This window comes from Haliotis rufescens, unplaced genomic scaffold, assembly GCF_023055435.1.
Source record: "Haliotis rufescens isolate VD_foot unplaced genomic scaffold, xgHalRufe1.0.p SCAF_7, whole genome shotgun sequence".
Classification (NCBI taxonomy): Eukaryota; Metazoa; Mollusca; class Gastropoda; order Lepetellida; family Haliotidae; genus Haliotis; species Haliotis rufescens.
In genome coordinates, this window is record NW_025964361.1 from 28,298,519 (window position 1) to 28,313,805 (window position 15,287).

General features: G+C 39.5%; 1 protein-coding gene across 2 annotated transcripts in view; it reads left to right on the plus strand.

The window, feature by feature from the left end:
- The window catches only part of LOC124146969 (glutamate receptor-like), a 73,607-nt gene that overhangs the window by 51,688 nt on the left and 6,632 nt on the right, over positions 1–15,287 (plus strand). Inside the window, exons 12-15 of one of the 2 annotated variants that reach the window (XM_046517555.2) lie at positions 6,951–7,149; positions 9,046–9,290; positions 12,313–12,424; positions 14,114–14,251. In XM_046517555.2, coding sequence (XP_046373511.1) covers positions 6,951–7,149; positions 9,046–9,290; positions 12,313–12,424; positions 14,114–14,251 — 694 coding nt within the window. Of the gene's footprint in view, positions 1–6,950; positions 7,150–9,045; positions 9,291–12,312; positions 12,434–14,113; positions 14,252–15,287 lie in introns of both variants that reach the window. The other variant, XM_046517554.2, reaches the window with a different exon arrangement.

Here is a 15,287-nt window from a genome sequence, read left to right on the forward strand (position 1 = left end):
ATCGATTCGGCGAGAGGAAAAGCCAGTTGTAACCATTCTGGATTTCATTGACGCACGTACGACTTCTTATTTCAAGGATCCTAGACGTGGGGATGATTAAACCAAGTTCCCAAAATATCGCCATTCCCACGTTCTAATATTGCCGTAGCATTAAATGGGATTAGCGCCACGGTTATACATCACCACAAATGCTAGTAATAATCTTCAGCGTAAACCGCAAGGCGCTGTGTTTGTCAATAAAAAGTTTCACAACATGAACAAAATGTTCGTCTGAACTACTTGGATTAAAGGTGAGGGAGTGAGTGATCCATCGAGAACCTGATGTCTTAAGGCGATATGAACAGAGACACGTGTACTAAAAGCATTATATGTGTTTTCATTTTGATTATTATTTAGGCACAAATGCTTTATGAAGAAGATATATAATCAATATTGGCAAACTGTCTCAGAGTTCAGAGTTGGCAATTCATTAACAAGCATTCAGTTCGATGACAATGGACATAAATTACCTTTCCAGGTAATTGTTAAATGGATGGGATTGACCCGTACAGTTTGTAGAGAAATGGTTTGAAGTTTCACACTGTCTATTTCGTACGCCATTGGCCTGATTTGCATTTATCAATTTTTGCAATTTTTGTTGGTTTGTTATTATTAAATTTTATGTTGCCAATTTAGATGGGTTTTTTGGATCGTGATTTACCTTCAGTTTGGCTTGTTATTTTTCATTTCACCTCCCAAACCATTAGCTGCTATGATGTAACTGAAGTACTGTTCAAAGCGAGTGTCACCCCATCTCCTCTACGTAATGAATCTCTTCTACGTGTGAACTACAAGTTAGATTTACGTGAGTGAGGGATGAGTTTGTGTCACCATTACCACATAGAACCCAAGCAAAAGCTGAGAACCACTCGCTCTTCATTTTCAATGTAACTTTTGGACAATTTACGCATGGCAGATTGATCTCACTTTAACAAGTCCCGTCTAAGGCGCCGCGATTCGCTGTACATAGTTGCGAAAACTGAGATTGTGAGTTCGAATCTAGGTTCGCCTGTGTTTCTACGTTTGAAAGGAACATACCCCTGCTCGTTGGTTTCATCAAAGTTGTCAATTTCTGAGACCCGCTTCACTTCGGGCTTTCATCCAACATTAAATCGACACGCCGTGATATAACTGGCGTTAAACCCAAGTGGGTGACCACTGACTTTAGATGTACACATATACTGGTTAACACCATATGATAGGCAGAGGAAACATCTGACATGTGTACCTATTACCATGGGACACGGGAATATTCACACAGGACACGACCTTCAAACAATTACTTTTTATTATGGAATTAATAGTTTTTCGTAATTTTTTTCTGGTGTTTATTTCGAACACAGTTTGATATTTGCATTTGGAGTTCATGGAATTGGTTAGTATATGCCACCGATTTACACTGATCAAAGTTCACTTATATATTGTTAGTTTCAAACATATGTATAAGGCATTACTGCAGTATCAGCGTTGTGGAGGTGTCGGTTGTCAACATGTAAAGGTACCCTACGTTTTTGTTGCCACTGCGTACGATAATGATCACTGGTTTCTCTGGTCCAGATTCGATTGTTTACAGGAGTATTGCAGTCTGGGGCGTTAGGCAGAAACACGTACATGTTTATGAAAATTGTGGCGTACCGATAGAGGAGGGCATGCATGCGTATCTTTTTTGCGAACACCTGGTGTCATCACTCTTATTCAGTCATCCATTCATATCATTTTCATCACTATTTTGCCTTTTACTCCCTATTAAATCTGTGTCGGCAGATACTCGAGACGTTAGCGTTTTCAAGTTATTTTATTTCTCAAGCTACATTTTATTGCCAGGCAACATGCATTCTTTTTCTGTTCTTCTGCACCATATGTTATGTACTGATATTCCAAAGGGCGTAAAATAGATATTCAAATTGATACCCACGGCATAATAAGCTAATCTATGGTATCGCCAGCCGAGAACACAAATTACATTAATATTGATACTCTCTGCAGATGGAAGCTTTCAAAAGTTTTTGAGCCACCCACAACAGTAATAAAATACAGGGACGAGTTGTGTAAATCCATTTTGTGTTTGTTTGAGAAACATTACCTCGCTATCCTCTTGCATTAACACAGTTGAATGTATGGCTGAGTTGTCTACTTGGGCACTAAGCAACATGCGTGCACACATGCCCAGATAAATATGATGAATAATAGCGACATTGCCAACACAATCTGCTGTGAAGCCAGCCTCGTTCGTATATAGACATTACTTCCTATGGGATCCACAACGTGAACAATACTGACATCCTCTCTGAAAGGATATCCGACAAAGCCGTTGTTCTGTCTCTTTCCCCAGTTGAACGTACTTATCAATGACCTTCTGTGCAGACCATCCCCTATCTCCTTGCCAGACTTCTGAATAACTGACTTCGCGCACACGCAGGCAAAAAATCGAATTGTGTTTGCCCAAGGGTTCTAAATAACCATCTTCTCCACGCAGTTGAGGTTCAGTTGAGAAAGGTAGGGTACTGCTATTTGGCTCTCAGTCTATATTTGAACATACATCATGATCAGCCTCCTTTTGGGCGTTAACTGCTCGGGCGGGTTGAAGTCGAACAGGGGCGGGCCTGACTCATTGGATGAGACTCCCCTGGTGAAAGGGCTGAACAATTTCAAATAATCCTGGGTTGAGGAAATTACTGCGTGTAATCTTCTTAATTACATTTGTATTCATGACTGGTTTCGTTGTCTACAGTTGACGCGAGATCGCCTCCGTTTAGACGAATCAGTCTAGATTGATCAGGACCTTTCATTCTACGTTTCATCAGCTTCATTGAAAGATTAAAAGAGAAACGGTGACAACGTAACCTCAGAGAACATGAGCAATTTGGAATTACGTTGATCTGTATTGAATGAATATTCAGTTGTACAAATATCAAAGTTGAAATAGGAATATAGTAATCCACTAATTGTACGAATTAAGGGATGGTTGTGGTATTTTCCCCTCTTACTTCAACATATATAACAATTACCTTACCGACAACAACGAGATTGTAAGCCCGATGAAGCCGATTAGTGTATCCTTATTACACATCTCGATTATTTTCTCAATTTATTTTAAGTTAACGCAACACTGGTAGAGATAAAGTATGATATATATTTGTTTAGTCACGCTTTTAAACTGAGTAATACTAAAAGTGAAACTCCGTTTTTTGCTATCTCTGATATCTGTTCCATTTGGAAGCCTAGTTTACATTCACTTCTTTGTCCCAGGGTGTATTTTACCCCAGCGGGGTACGACATTTCGAAAAAGGGTATTTAACCCCCTTGCGTCAATATCAAAAACATGTTTATATAATGAAAGTTACCACTAGGGTACGTATTGCCCCCAGGGAGATATGTGTGCCTGTAAGGCGCTGTAATTTGCTCTGCAAGAAACCCATGATCATGGGTTCAAAGCCTGGTTCTCCCCGATAATATTCCTAGGTTTGTCAGCACCATACCCGTGCTCGTGGGATTCACCAAAGTGGTAAACGAGACATGCATCGCTTCGGGCTTTCCTCGCACATTAAGCTGACAGGCTGTGACATAAGTAGACTACTGCGGCGTTAAGCCCAACTCACTGACTCCATTTGGAAGCATGGCGATGGGGAAATCGTTGCCGCATCTTCAGCCCGTCCATTTATACGTATTATACATACAACGTTGCCTATGTGCGTGTGAAAGAAAAGTATTTTTTCTCATTAAGCTTCATGGCCTTTCCTACCTTTAACGCTGTTGTTCTCAAATGTTTGGTTTCATGGAATGGACAACGTCGATTAAAACAGACATCGTCCGGCTCAATCTCAATAACAATGTCGACAAAAAATGGTTTAGATGGTTCCTGATATCGTTCTTATAGACATGTGTACGTTCATGGTGATTCCGTACTTAAGAAATGTTTCAGTTTAAATTATAAATCCGGAAATAACCACAAATACTGATGTAAAGATTTGAAATAGTATACGAGGCTAGAGACTAGAAGTGCATTTTATTGTGAATATAATTGAGTAAACCAATAAACACAATATTATTATTAGTATAATTATTATTATCATTATTATTATTATTATTATTTACAGATTAAAATACAAAATGTAGCAAAGAGGGTTTGGGTGATCCTGGCACAGTCAGACTGGTTAGGCTCATCATCATAGGCCCTTGCCCCCTCTACACGCAGCCCAGACATCGAGTAGGACTTCTCCCAGGAAGCACTGCCTAGTCAAACCCACCAAGAACTTTTCGGAGAATGTGAAGACTCCCCAACACTGCAGCCTTCTGCATTACCCAGATTGTCAGAAGGGCTGTATTCTTGGTAGCAAACTCGGGTACTCTCCCAATGTCAGTCAACACATTGGGAGGTACCAAACCTAAGGCACCGAGGACAATGGGGAGTCAGATAACTTGGTACTTAGGATGCAAGCGTGACATTTCGAAAGCGAGGTCCGCATACTTGCCATGTTTTCCCTCGATCTTATCATTCACATTTGTGTCAAAAAGGACAGAAAATTCAATGATATAAATGATTTCATTGGATTTATCAAAAAGGACAACATCAGGTTTGTTGACCTATATACGTCTGAGGCTGTATACGGGCCTATTCCAAAGGATTTTGTATTTATCATTTTCCATGACGCCCTCCACATATTCTTGGTCGTACCATGGATGGACCTCTGTGACAAAACCACAAGCGTGGCGAAGACGGTAATAAAATGATCGAGCAAACCCATCATGTCGTTTAAGATACTGTGTTTGTGCCAAAGCTGGGCATCCACTGACAATGTGTTGGACTGTCTCATTAAATTCATTACATAATCTACATTTCATATTCACATTTTGATGCAAACTCACACATTGGCGGTTTCGAGTTGGAAGTGACTGGTCCTGAGCAGCAAACAGAAAGCCTTCTGATTCACTTTTCAGGCCAGCCGACCTCATGCAAGCGAAGGACAGATCTCCTCAACATACTGCACATAGACTCGATGCAGTGGTCGTTCAGATAGCCTCTCCTCTCTGGGCCGATTTGATATGCCACTTCGCTTGGTTGACACTCATTTCTGTACCGCCCAGCAGTACAGAACCATCAACAAAATCAACACTGACATTGAGATTATGAACTTTACGGAGAATGTGAAGACTCCCCAACACTGCAGCTTTTTGCATTACCAGATTGTCAGAATGACGATGTTCCTGGAAGCAAGCCTAACTCTCCCAATGTCAGTCAACAGATTAGTAGCACCAAAGCTTAGGCACCGAGAACAGTGGGGAGTCGGATAACTTGGTTCTTTGGATGCAAGCGTGACATTTCGTAAGCTTTATGACGGCGGTCTGTACATGATCGAGAATGGACCAGACACCCAGTGATTGACAATATGAGCATCGATCTACGCAATTAGGATACGATGGCATGCATCAACCAAGTCAGCGAGCCTGACCACCCGATCCCGGTAGTCGCCTCTTACGACAAGCATAGTCGCCTTTTACGGCAGGCATTGGTTGCTGAAGACCTATTCCACCCCGGATCTTAGCGGGTCAATTTCGTAAGCGAAATTTTGTTTGCAATGTTTTTTCTGAATCGTGTCAATCACATTAGTGTCAAAAGGGACAGAGAATTCAATTATATAAATGATTTCATTCGATTTATCAGAACGGACAAGATCGGGTTTGTTGGCCAAGATAGATCTTAGGCTGTATACGGGCCTATACCAAAGAATTTTACATTTATCATTTTCCACGACCCCCTCTACATATTCTGGGTTGTTATTAAAATCACGTTTCTATTCCCAGATATAACATTGTAACTGTTTCTGAAGTTACGTATACCCTATCGACCCTAAATGTATAAGATACAAATACATTTATATTAAAATACAAGTGGCTTCTTTAACATGTAGTTCAGTTCATGTGGTTCTGTTTCGTGGTATTCATCGTGTTACTAAAACGTACTTGACGCAAGGTAGCAACGTGGCATAGTTTTAGTTTAGATTAATGATACATTCAGGACAATACCACATGTCTGGCGTGTCTGCTTTTTGTCAGCCTCGGTGTGCAGGATGACACGTCGTTTTGATCATGACCTAAGATGTGGTTATCTTAATGAATACTTCAATTGTGTGACGTCTTAGAGTCGGGTCATTATCTATGTTTACGGTGATCCATTTGACACTTTCTCGCATATATGTATGGGCTTATTCGAAATTGCGATTTGTCCACATTAATATTATGTCACTCTCATAATGTAGAGAGTTGTTAGTATATGTTTATATTTTACCACCTGTATGTAAATCTTCAGGCGCATGGTGACCCATCCTCTCAATTATATAACACGTTACCCATTTCTACATCACAGTTTCCCAATGCCCTGAACTAAAGTATGCAATAGCTCAATGGTTTTTCTTCAGGTCAGTCTCGGGTCGCATTGTGATTCTCCATCTGAACTAAAGTATGCAATATCTCAGTGGTTTTATATATTTTTCAGGCCAGTCTCTGGACACATGGTGACTTATCTCCATCTGAACTAAAGTATGCAATATATCAATGGTTTTATCTTTTTCTTCAGGTCAGTCTCGGGACGCATTGTGATTCTCAATCTGAACTAAAGTATGCAATATCTCAGTGGTTTTATATATTTTTTCAGGCCAGTCTCTGCAGGATCCATGGTGATACTACAATCTCCATCTGAACTAAAGTATGCAATATATTAATGGTTTCTTTTTTTTCTTCAGGTCAGTCTCGGGATTCATGGTGACTAATATAATCTCCATCTGAAATAAACTATGCAATATCTCCATGGCTTAATCGTTTTATTCAGGTCTGTCCCTCGACCCATGGTGATACTACAATCTCCATCTGAACTAAAGTATGCAATATATTAATGGTTTCATCTTTTTATTTAGGTCTGTCTCGGGACGCATGGTGACCAGTGTGTGGTGGTTCTTTACACTCATCGTCATCTCTTCTTACACTGCCAACCTGGCCGCCTATCTCACAGCAATGAGGATGAGTACGCCCATCTCATCCGCCGAGGACCTCGCTAAACAGACCGAGATCAAATACGGCACGCAAAAATCCGGGAGCACGTGGTCTTTCTTCAATGTAAGCAACATCATCCGGTGCACGTGCTGAAACATACTGAATGACACGCGCATCTTGTAGAAATCGATGATAAACCTTATCTGCACCAATGTTAAGCTTGCATTAACCGAGCTGGTTTTGAGAGGTGACTTAAATTGAGTTTCCAGTTGTGGGATTTAATTGTCAGTTGTGATTCTTCATGTAAATTTAATTTGGCTGCACGTGCGTTGTAACATGTTCTTTGAATACATTAAGACTGACAACAGTGACCTACATGTATCGAGTATCATTCTATCTCTGATGAGAAGCGAGGAATTACATCGAGTGATTTGCGAATTTAGTAAATGTAGTATTTCTTTTAACATGTTCTTGTATCAAATCAATTTTAATGATTCTCATGTTTTCTCGTCTCTGGATTGCCAGAGATAATGACCAATGGACAAAGCTGAAATTAAGGAATGCCCAGTCGTATCCGTCAAAGAAATTAAACATGCCCTGTTGCTTTGTTATTTGTATGAAATGTCCCTTTTGTAGATACATTTCAGTTATAATTATTTATACCAATGGTGCTTTCATATTGCAATTCCGCGTCCACTCTTAATCTGCTATATCTACAAAATGGGATTCAGATGTGAGGTTAGGTTAGGTTAAATGGGGTTTAACGTCGCGTCTATGATTATTGCACTTATATAGCGATGTGAATGCACGTGTGTGTGTGTGTGTAAGTGTGTGTGGTTGTACTAGCCCGGACTGATGCCAAATTATAGTGCTAGCACACTGAGATACCATGCCGCAGTTTAACATGAATACCTCACTCAGACAGAGTATACTGACTCCGAGCCGACCAGTCATTGTTTTAGCCCCTTAATGCTGAGCGCCAGACAGGGTAACAACAAGTACCATCTTTTCACTTCTTTTGTATGACTCGGCCGGGGATCCATGATTATTGCACTTATATAGCGACTGATTCAGATGTGAACTTGTCATCATTATCAGCACAATTGATCTATGCAACAATAAATAAATACTGTTACATGATCATAAAAGAGTCACCCAGACGTTTGGTGCTGTACACTTTGAGAACAATTACCAGATAAATCCAGATAAAAATATATTCACGAGTCACCCCTTTTATTGCTTCTTGGGCATTAATGATCTTTTTTATGTACATAATTCTCTTTCGTAACAGAAATCTTAAAAGAATTTACAACAATTACACTGATTAATTATAATAGATACAAGCGCACGTTAAACAGTGTTTTGTACTTTCTCTTATGTCTTGTGGGATCGAGCTGTCATCTCCGTTGACATTTTTGTAGTAGTGTTTTTCCCGATGAAAGGCTACACCTGCCAATACAGTTCAGAGACTTGCCACACTCGTAAATGTCACATTGTCTAAGTGCTTCAGAGAGCGCTGTTCGTGGACGCGGTCGGTCGCCTAAATGTTTCCTTGGTCATCTCAGTTGTAATATTGACCTTCAAGTACGAGTGCTTCTGGTGAGACTGGACATACTCATTCGTTTTGCGAACACCTTTTTTCGCAATGTCTGCCTTATTTTTGTTTGAATTACTTGTTTCTTTGAGATTCAGCATATATACCTCAAATCCAGTGACGTTTTGTTGTACTGAAGGGAATGTCATTTCTAGCTTGGGGCACGAGTGGTCCAGTCGCGTCAACTGCCGCAATTCGCCGCAAAGTTGCATCTCTTAGCGGGTGCCAGAAACCTATGATCGTGGGTTCGAATTCCGTTTCACCTGATTATGTTTCTAGGTTTGTCAGCACCAAACCCGTGTCCGTAGGTTTCACTAAAAGTGATGAACGTCTGAGATCTGCATCTCTTTCGGCTTTTCTACCACATCAAGCTAATACGCCGCAGCAGAACAGAAATACGGTTAAAACTCATTCACTCATTTCAGGGTTCCACAGTCTCCTTATACCAGCGTATGATGTCCTTCATGACCTCCCAGCCGGATGTGTTTGTTAGTAAGAATAGCGAGGGAATAGCAAAAGTGCGGAAAGAGAACGGCAAATACGCTTTCCTCATTGAATCCACAACTAACGACTACCATAACCAACGGCGACCATGTGACACCATGCAAGTCGGCACCAACCTCGACTCCAAGGGATACGGTATTGCTACACCAATGGGTTCAGATATTAGGTGAGTCAGAGGGTGAGTGGGTTGGATTAACACCCCTTAAAGGTAACCATCGACCGTTCACTCCAAACGCTGCTCAATCCCGAAATTAGGGTTACATTATCTTATTAATTCATAGCGACACTGGTGTTTTCTTCCTTAGGTCCATAGTGTTAACTATAAAGCCAATGTATTGTGCAGAGAGGGGATTCCATGGTGACGTATTTATGTCAAATAATACCTTAGATCTGAGAACTTTTGGAGTTCCCTCAACGCGTTCACGGTTTCCGTATTTTAGTTATATCACGGCATGTCAAATAATACTCGAAGTAGGACCACTTTGATGATCGCGCAGTGCTGACAAAGTAGGGATGATAATCGGGCTAAATCTGGAATGGGAACCCGCGTTCAGCTGATCATGACACGACCAAGGGGCGCAACTCTGTATACCTATTGGCGGCGCCATGGACAAAACGTCCATCCATGTATATTTGAAAAAACAACAGTTGATTGATATGAATGGAAGGAGAAATTCTATACGTCTATATATATTTCGCATATTTATGGAGTATTTGCAGAAGCTCGACTTGTAATGACATACATGTAAAACCAATGAATCGATTCGCAAAAATAGTTTTCTGATTTGGGATAAACCACAAGGGAAAATTGATCTGTTCTTTAAATATATTTAGAATGGTGTGTACCTTTTAAACAATACCAATTACTCACAATCAATGCATGCATATCAAGGATATATAGTTTGTAACAATTACTTATGATAATACATTATGTGTACATGAAGGTCTGTTATATCCTTTGCAAACTACTCCACTGCGATAATTGAAAGATGGCTTGCATGCATTTACAATTAATACATAATTGTTATAGATATTAAAGGTTTATATAATGTCAGCAGGTATGATTAATTTCAACGATCTAACCTTAGAGCGAGTGAATTGGTTAAACGCCGCTTGAACAATATTGCAGTTACATCACGGTGTGTCAGCTTGATATGGGAGGGACGCCCGAAGTGATGCAGATTTTAGTGATTAACTTTACCACTTTGATTAAACCTAGGAGCAGGGTTTGGTGCTGACAAACCTAGAAACATAGTCAGTGCGGATCTTGGATTCGAACACACGATCATAGGTTTCTGGCACGCCTAGGGACGCAAAATTGCACAGCGAATTGCGACACCTGAGACGGCTGGCCACACTTGACCGCCAATAAAAACACCTTGCAGTCATTATCGTCTGGCAATAGTGCAAGTGACGGTATACGATAATAAAAGACGCCATCACGAATGTTCTGATGGCCATCACATTAAATGGGATTAAATGTCACTCAAGGTTAGACTGACCTATGGATGGTTTATCTTACAATAGTGGCTTTGTTGGATGGGATGTTGAATTTGTAAAGGTGAAGTATATGTAGATCGGTATGTACATCACTGGACACCAGTGAGGGAATTTGGTTTAAAAACTCTTTTAACAGTATTCCAGTCATATTGTGGCGTGTCAGCTTAATGTGGGAGGAAAGCCCGAAGTGATGCAGGTCTCAGGCGTTTACCACTTCGGTGAAACCCACGAGCATGGGTATGGTGCTGACAAACCTAGAAACATAATCGGGGCAAACCGGGATTCGAACCCACAATCATAGGTTTCTGGCGCGCCCAAGGGACGCAACTCTGCACAGCGAATCGCGGTGCCTGAGACAACTGGGCCACCAGTTCCCCCTCATTGGACACCAACAATGTCAGGCATCATGGCCTGCTGCATACTGTTCACTTATTGGCGATGTGGTGCTCTGTGCTGACAAAGCACCTGTCTCCAACATTTATGAAATTGTTAAGTGTACTCACTTACTAGGATGAATACGGATCATGCTATTCATGAAGCAAATATATATCATGTCTGTTATCATCCGTTGTTTTCGTGTCACCCTTTTGTCCTGCGTGTACTTCTCATAGACAATATCACCAAAGAACTGTAAAATAGTTTAGATTTGATCCTTAGTTATAAATGTAATATTCTCCGGGAATGTTACTATATGCGCGCTTACATACATTATATAATAATGTTCTGATCTGCAAATATGAGGGGCATATCCCATCCTTTGCCACATGTGTAATATGTGTTTTAATGAGTAACATACTTCATTCACACGTTTATAACGCACCCTATCATCTGGCACATGTAACGCAATCTTGTGTATCTGTCACATATACCACTATCCCCTCTTAACTGTCACGTCACCCTATTTTCAGTCACATGTCACACTATTCTCCTCACTGTCATATTTAACACCACCCTGTCATCTGTCGTATATGACTCAATCCTATTTTCTGTTACATATACACGTATCCTATCATCTCTCACATATAAGTCTATCCTATTTTCTGTCACGTTTAACACTCTCCTATTCGCTGTCACGTATAACACTATCCTATTCTCTGTCACATGTAACACTATCCTGTCATCTGTCACATATAACACTATCCTTTTTTTCTGTTACATATAACGCTATCCTTTTTCTGTTACATAAACCACTGTCCTGTCATCTGTCACATAAAACACTGTCCTATTCTTTGTGACATATAAAACTGTCCTATTCTCTTTTACATATAACACTATTCTAATTGCTGTCATAAACAAATACCACTATCCTATTCACTGTCATACATAACACTTTCCTATCATCAGTCACATATAACACTATCCTATACTCTGTCAAATATAACACCATATTATTATCTGTGAGAAATTAACACTTTACCTTGCGGATGGTCAAGTCAACAAAGGCGCCGGTGTACAGAGTTGCGTCCCTTGGGCATCCAAAAAAGAATGATCGTGGGTTCGAATCCCGGTTCACCACTATTATGTTTCTAGGTTTGTCAGTCGGCACCATACCCGTGCTTTTAGGTTTCATCAATGTTGTAACCGCCTAAGACCTGCATCCCTTCGGGTTTCCTCCCACATTATGTTGGCTTAAATAACGCTATTCTAGTCACTGTCACATGTAACACATAGCCTATTATCTGTCCCAGGGATGTCCTAACACTGGCAATATTGGAACTGCGCGAACAGAGTAAATTGGACGAAATCAAGAAACATTGGTGGTATGCCAGAAGTGAGTGCCCATCCGAGAAGGCGTCGCCTGTGAGTAAGGTGATCATTTTTTCTTGCCTCTCACTGTCTTCATCACCAGTTACAGACTCACCTCTCATACCTCGCAGAATACTGTTCAAAGCGACGTCAATCCCAGCTTACTCACTCACTCAAACCTCGCCGTGTCGCCAAGGACAGTCCAACAGACCCAAGTGACCACAGCAACCTCATATGTCTATAATAGAATGACCATATTCTTTATGACCAAGAATATATCTAGAAGACAAAATGAGTACATCTTCCTTTTAAATTTTAAAGGTCATTTCACTTAGGACCTTGATCAATAAAAAGTATATGTAATTCAGGATTCAACTTCCTTATATGTAATTATGATCATTTATTCAAAGGACACACATTAGGATAATGATTTGAAAACATATCATGCATTTGGATACTAAGCAGATGCTTGTGCGGAAAACGATAGCCTACAGTAGTGGTCCCCTGAGATGGTACAGTCAAATAGATATACGTTGAGAGGTATGTCTGTGATAGATCTGCTTTATAAGTTGTTGGCTGCAATGCATGGAGACTGAAGGGTGTGTCCTTCAATGAACATGGGCTTTCTATAAGGTTTGTACTCTCATATTGGTAAGACTTTATTCCAGTAATTTTATCAGCACATCCTCCTATGTCTACTGTGAACACTAATTATGCTTGCTTTCGCCAACTTGAATCTTTTCTGTATTTAAAAACATTATACGAAAATGCACCGTGCCAGCGGAGCTTTACCTCTATACGTCTCAGTAACCAGCTACATATTGGTAATGTCAGTATGCCTATACGAAAGTATCTTGAAGGTTTGGCTTGCCTCGAACTCTTCCATTTTTTCCATTTTTGCATAAAGAAAGCTTTTTGCAACGAATATCGATATCGTGCACTTTAATATATGTCTCTTCTTCATAAATATTTCTTCTTGTACATTTTACGTGCACTTTGTAACCTTTATATGAAAATGTATTGCATTCACAATACAACAGGAAACGATTCACTGACGTACTCCATCAAAATTAACTGTGATAAAGCTAAACAAAACTGATTTATTCAGCTCAGGTTTAAAGATCAATGCTCCTTCAAACACACAATTTAAATGTATAGGGGAATAATGCTGTTTATTTATTAACGTCTAACGAATGGGTTTCAAATATAATAAAGCAGGTGATAAAATATTTACCTTGGGAGGAATCATGCCACATCAAAGGGAGATAATTCATCAATGGCATCGCCTCTTCAAAGCGCCAATGTCAATTTGATCACAATAGGATGAATGTTACCATCGAAAGAGAGTCCTTCCTTCTGAAGTTACAATCAATCTTTTCACAGCTGAAAGGTATCTTGTTATCTTCGATCGAGCTCCCCAAACATGTACAAAGCGTCTGCCCATGACATAGTTCAGGCAATGTGATATATTTGAAGAAGTGTATTTCACATACCATCTCTCCATGGACATGAACTCAACGAAATAAATGAAATAGTTATTTTGCAAATTCTGAATGACACATCATTTAATGTTATTTTTAAATGATATTCAAGAGAAATTACACACTTTATGTGAACGAAACAAAGATATGATTCAATTTGCTAATGGGACAAGGGATATTTATCATTACTGTATGACGATATAATACCCCGGATCAGCAAGAAAGTTTTAATATTGTTCTCTTTTTCTGTTGTGACAAAAAGGACAGTAAAGACAACGCCTTGACACTGACCAAAGTTGCTGGGATCTTCTACATACTCATTGTCGGCTTGGGTCTGTCTGTACTATCGGCCATATTTGAGTTCTTATACAAGACAAAAGTGGATTCAAAAAAGCAAAACGTAAGTATTTCTCAATTTAGTATTTCAAACATTTGTATTCTCTGTGCCAGGACCAAAGGTCCCCGTCTGATGATCATGGCATCCGTATGATCGTCAGTATCGGTGTCTTTGGCAAGAGAGTTGTGAACATCTTCTTACAAAAACGTGACCGATGAAAATGGAATGCATCCCCCTACCAGCTTAAGTGGTCCCAGTGCTTTAAAATATTTACCTGTTTAACCATTTTGGCATGTAAATTCTTATAAAAATGTTATAATGTTTTTAAATCAGAAAAAAATAATTTTGTTCAATATATTTCGCTCTATACGTTATTGTATCATTCATGAAAAGAAAATAATACCCTTCTCATCCCAAAGGTGTAAAACAATTACAATTGTTGCATAATGCTAAAATCAGTCATCATTTTATATCATATATCATCAATATAAGGATATGTAGAATATATTTGGCGCACTTCAGATGTAGAGTGCACACACCAATGGAGTTAACAGACACATAAATATACATATCGGTTTAAGTTCATGTACTCATTGTTCTTTAAACGAGGTTGAAGATTAAATTCCTTGCTGTTATTATAAGTATAATGAATTAAGGACAATATAAGGAACGGAATTAGTGTTTACATCCCCAAAAAGATAAATTTACTTCATTAATGTCACATACAAGCAACAATATAACTTGTACCCTTTTATTGTTTCATCATGCATGTGTGATTAAGAAAGTCATCAGTGTAAACTCTACACCCGCTTCTGTATTCTCTACAGCAAGTATAGGCCTGTGGCCTGTTCACCTTTTCGCGAACACCTGCTGTAATCACTATGTGATTCATAAACACATACTCAGGATATAGTCGGAATTGTGCAATCGACTCTGCTTTAAGCAGAGATTTCGTATGAATATAGTAAGGGTTTTGTCGCTTTAATTTAAAGTATCACTGAAATTATCTATTTCTATTCACTACTGGACACAATTGACCAGCAGTAGGATAAAGAACTCTGTACATGTTTATAGTGATATGTTCCAGCTGCAGTATACT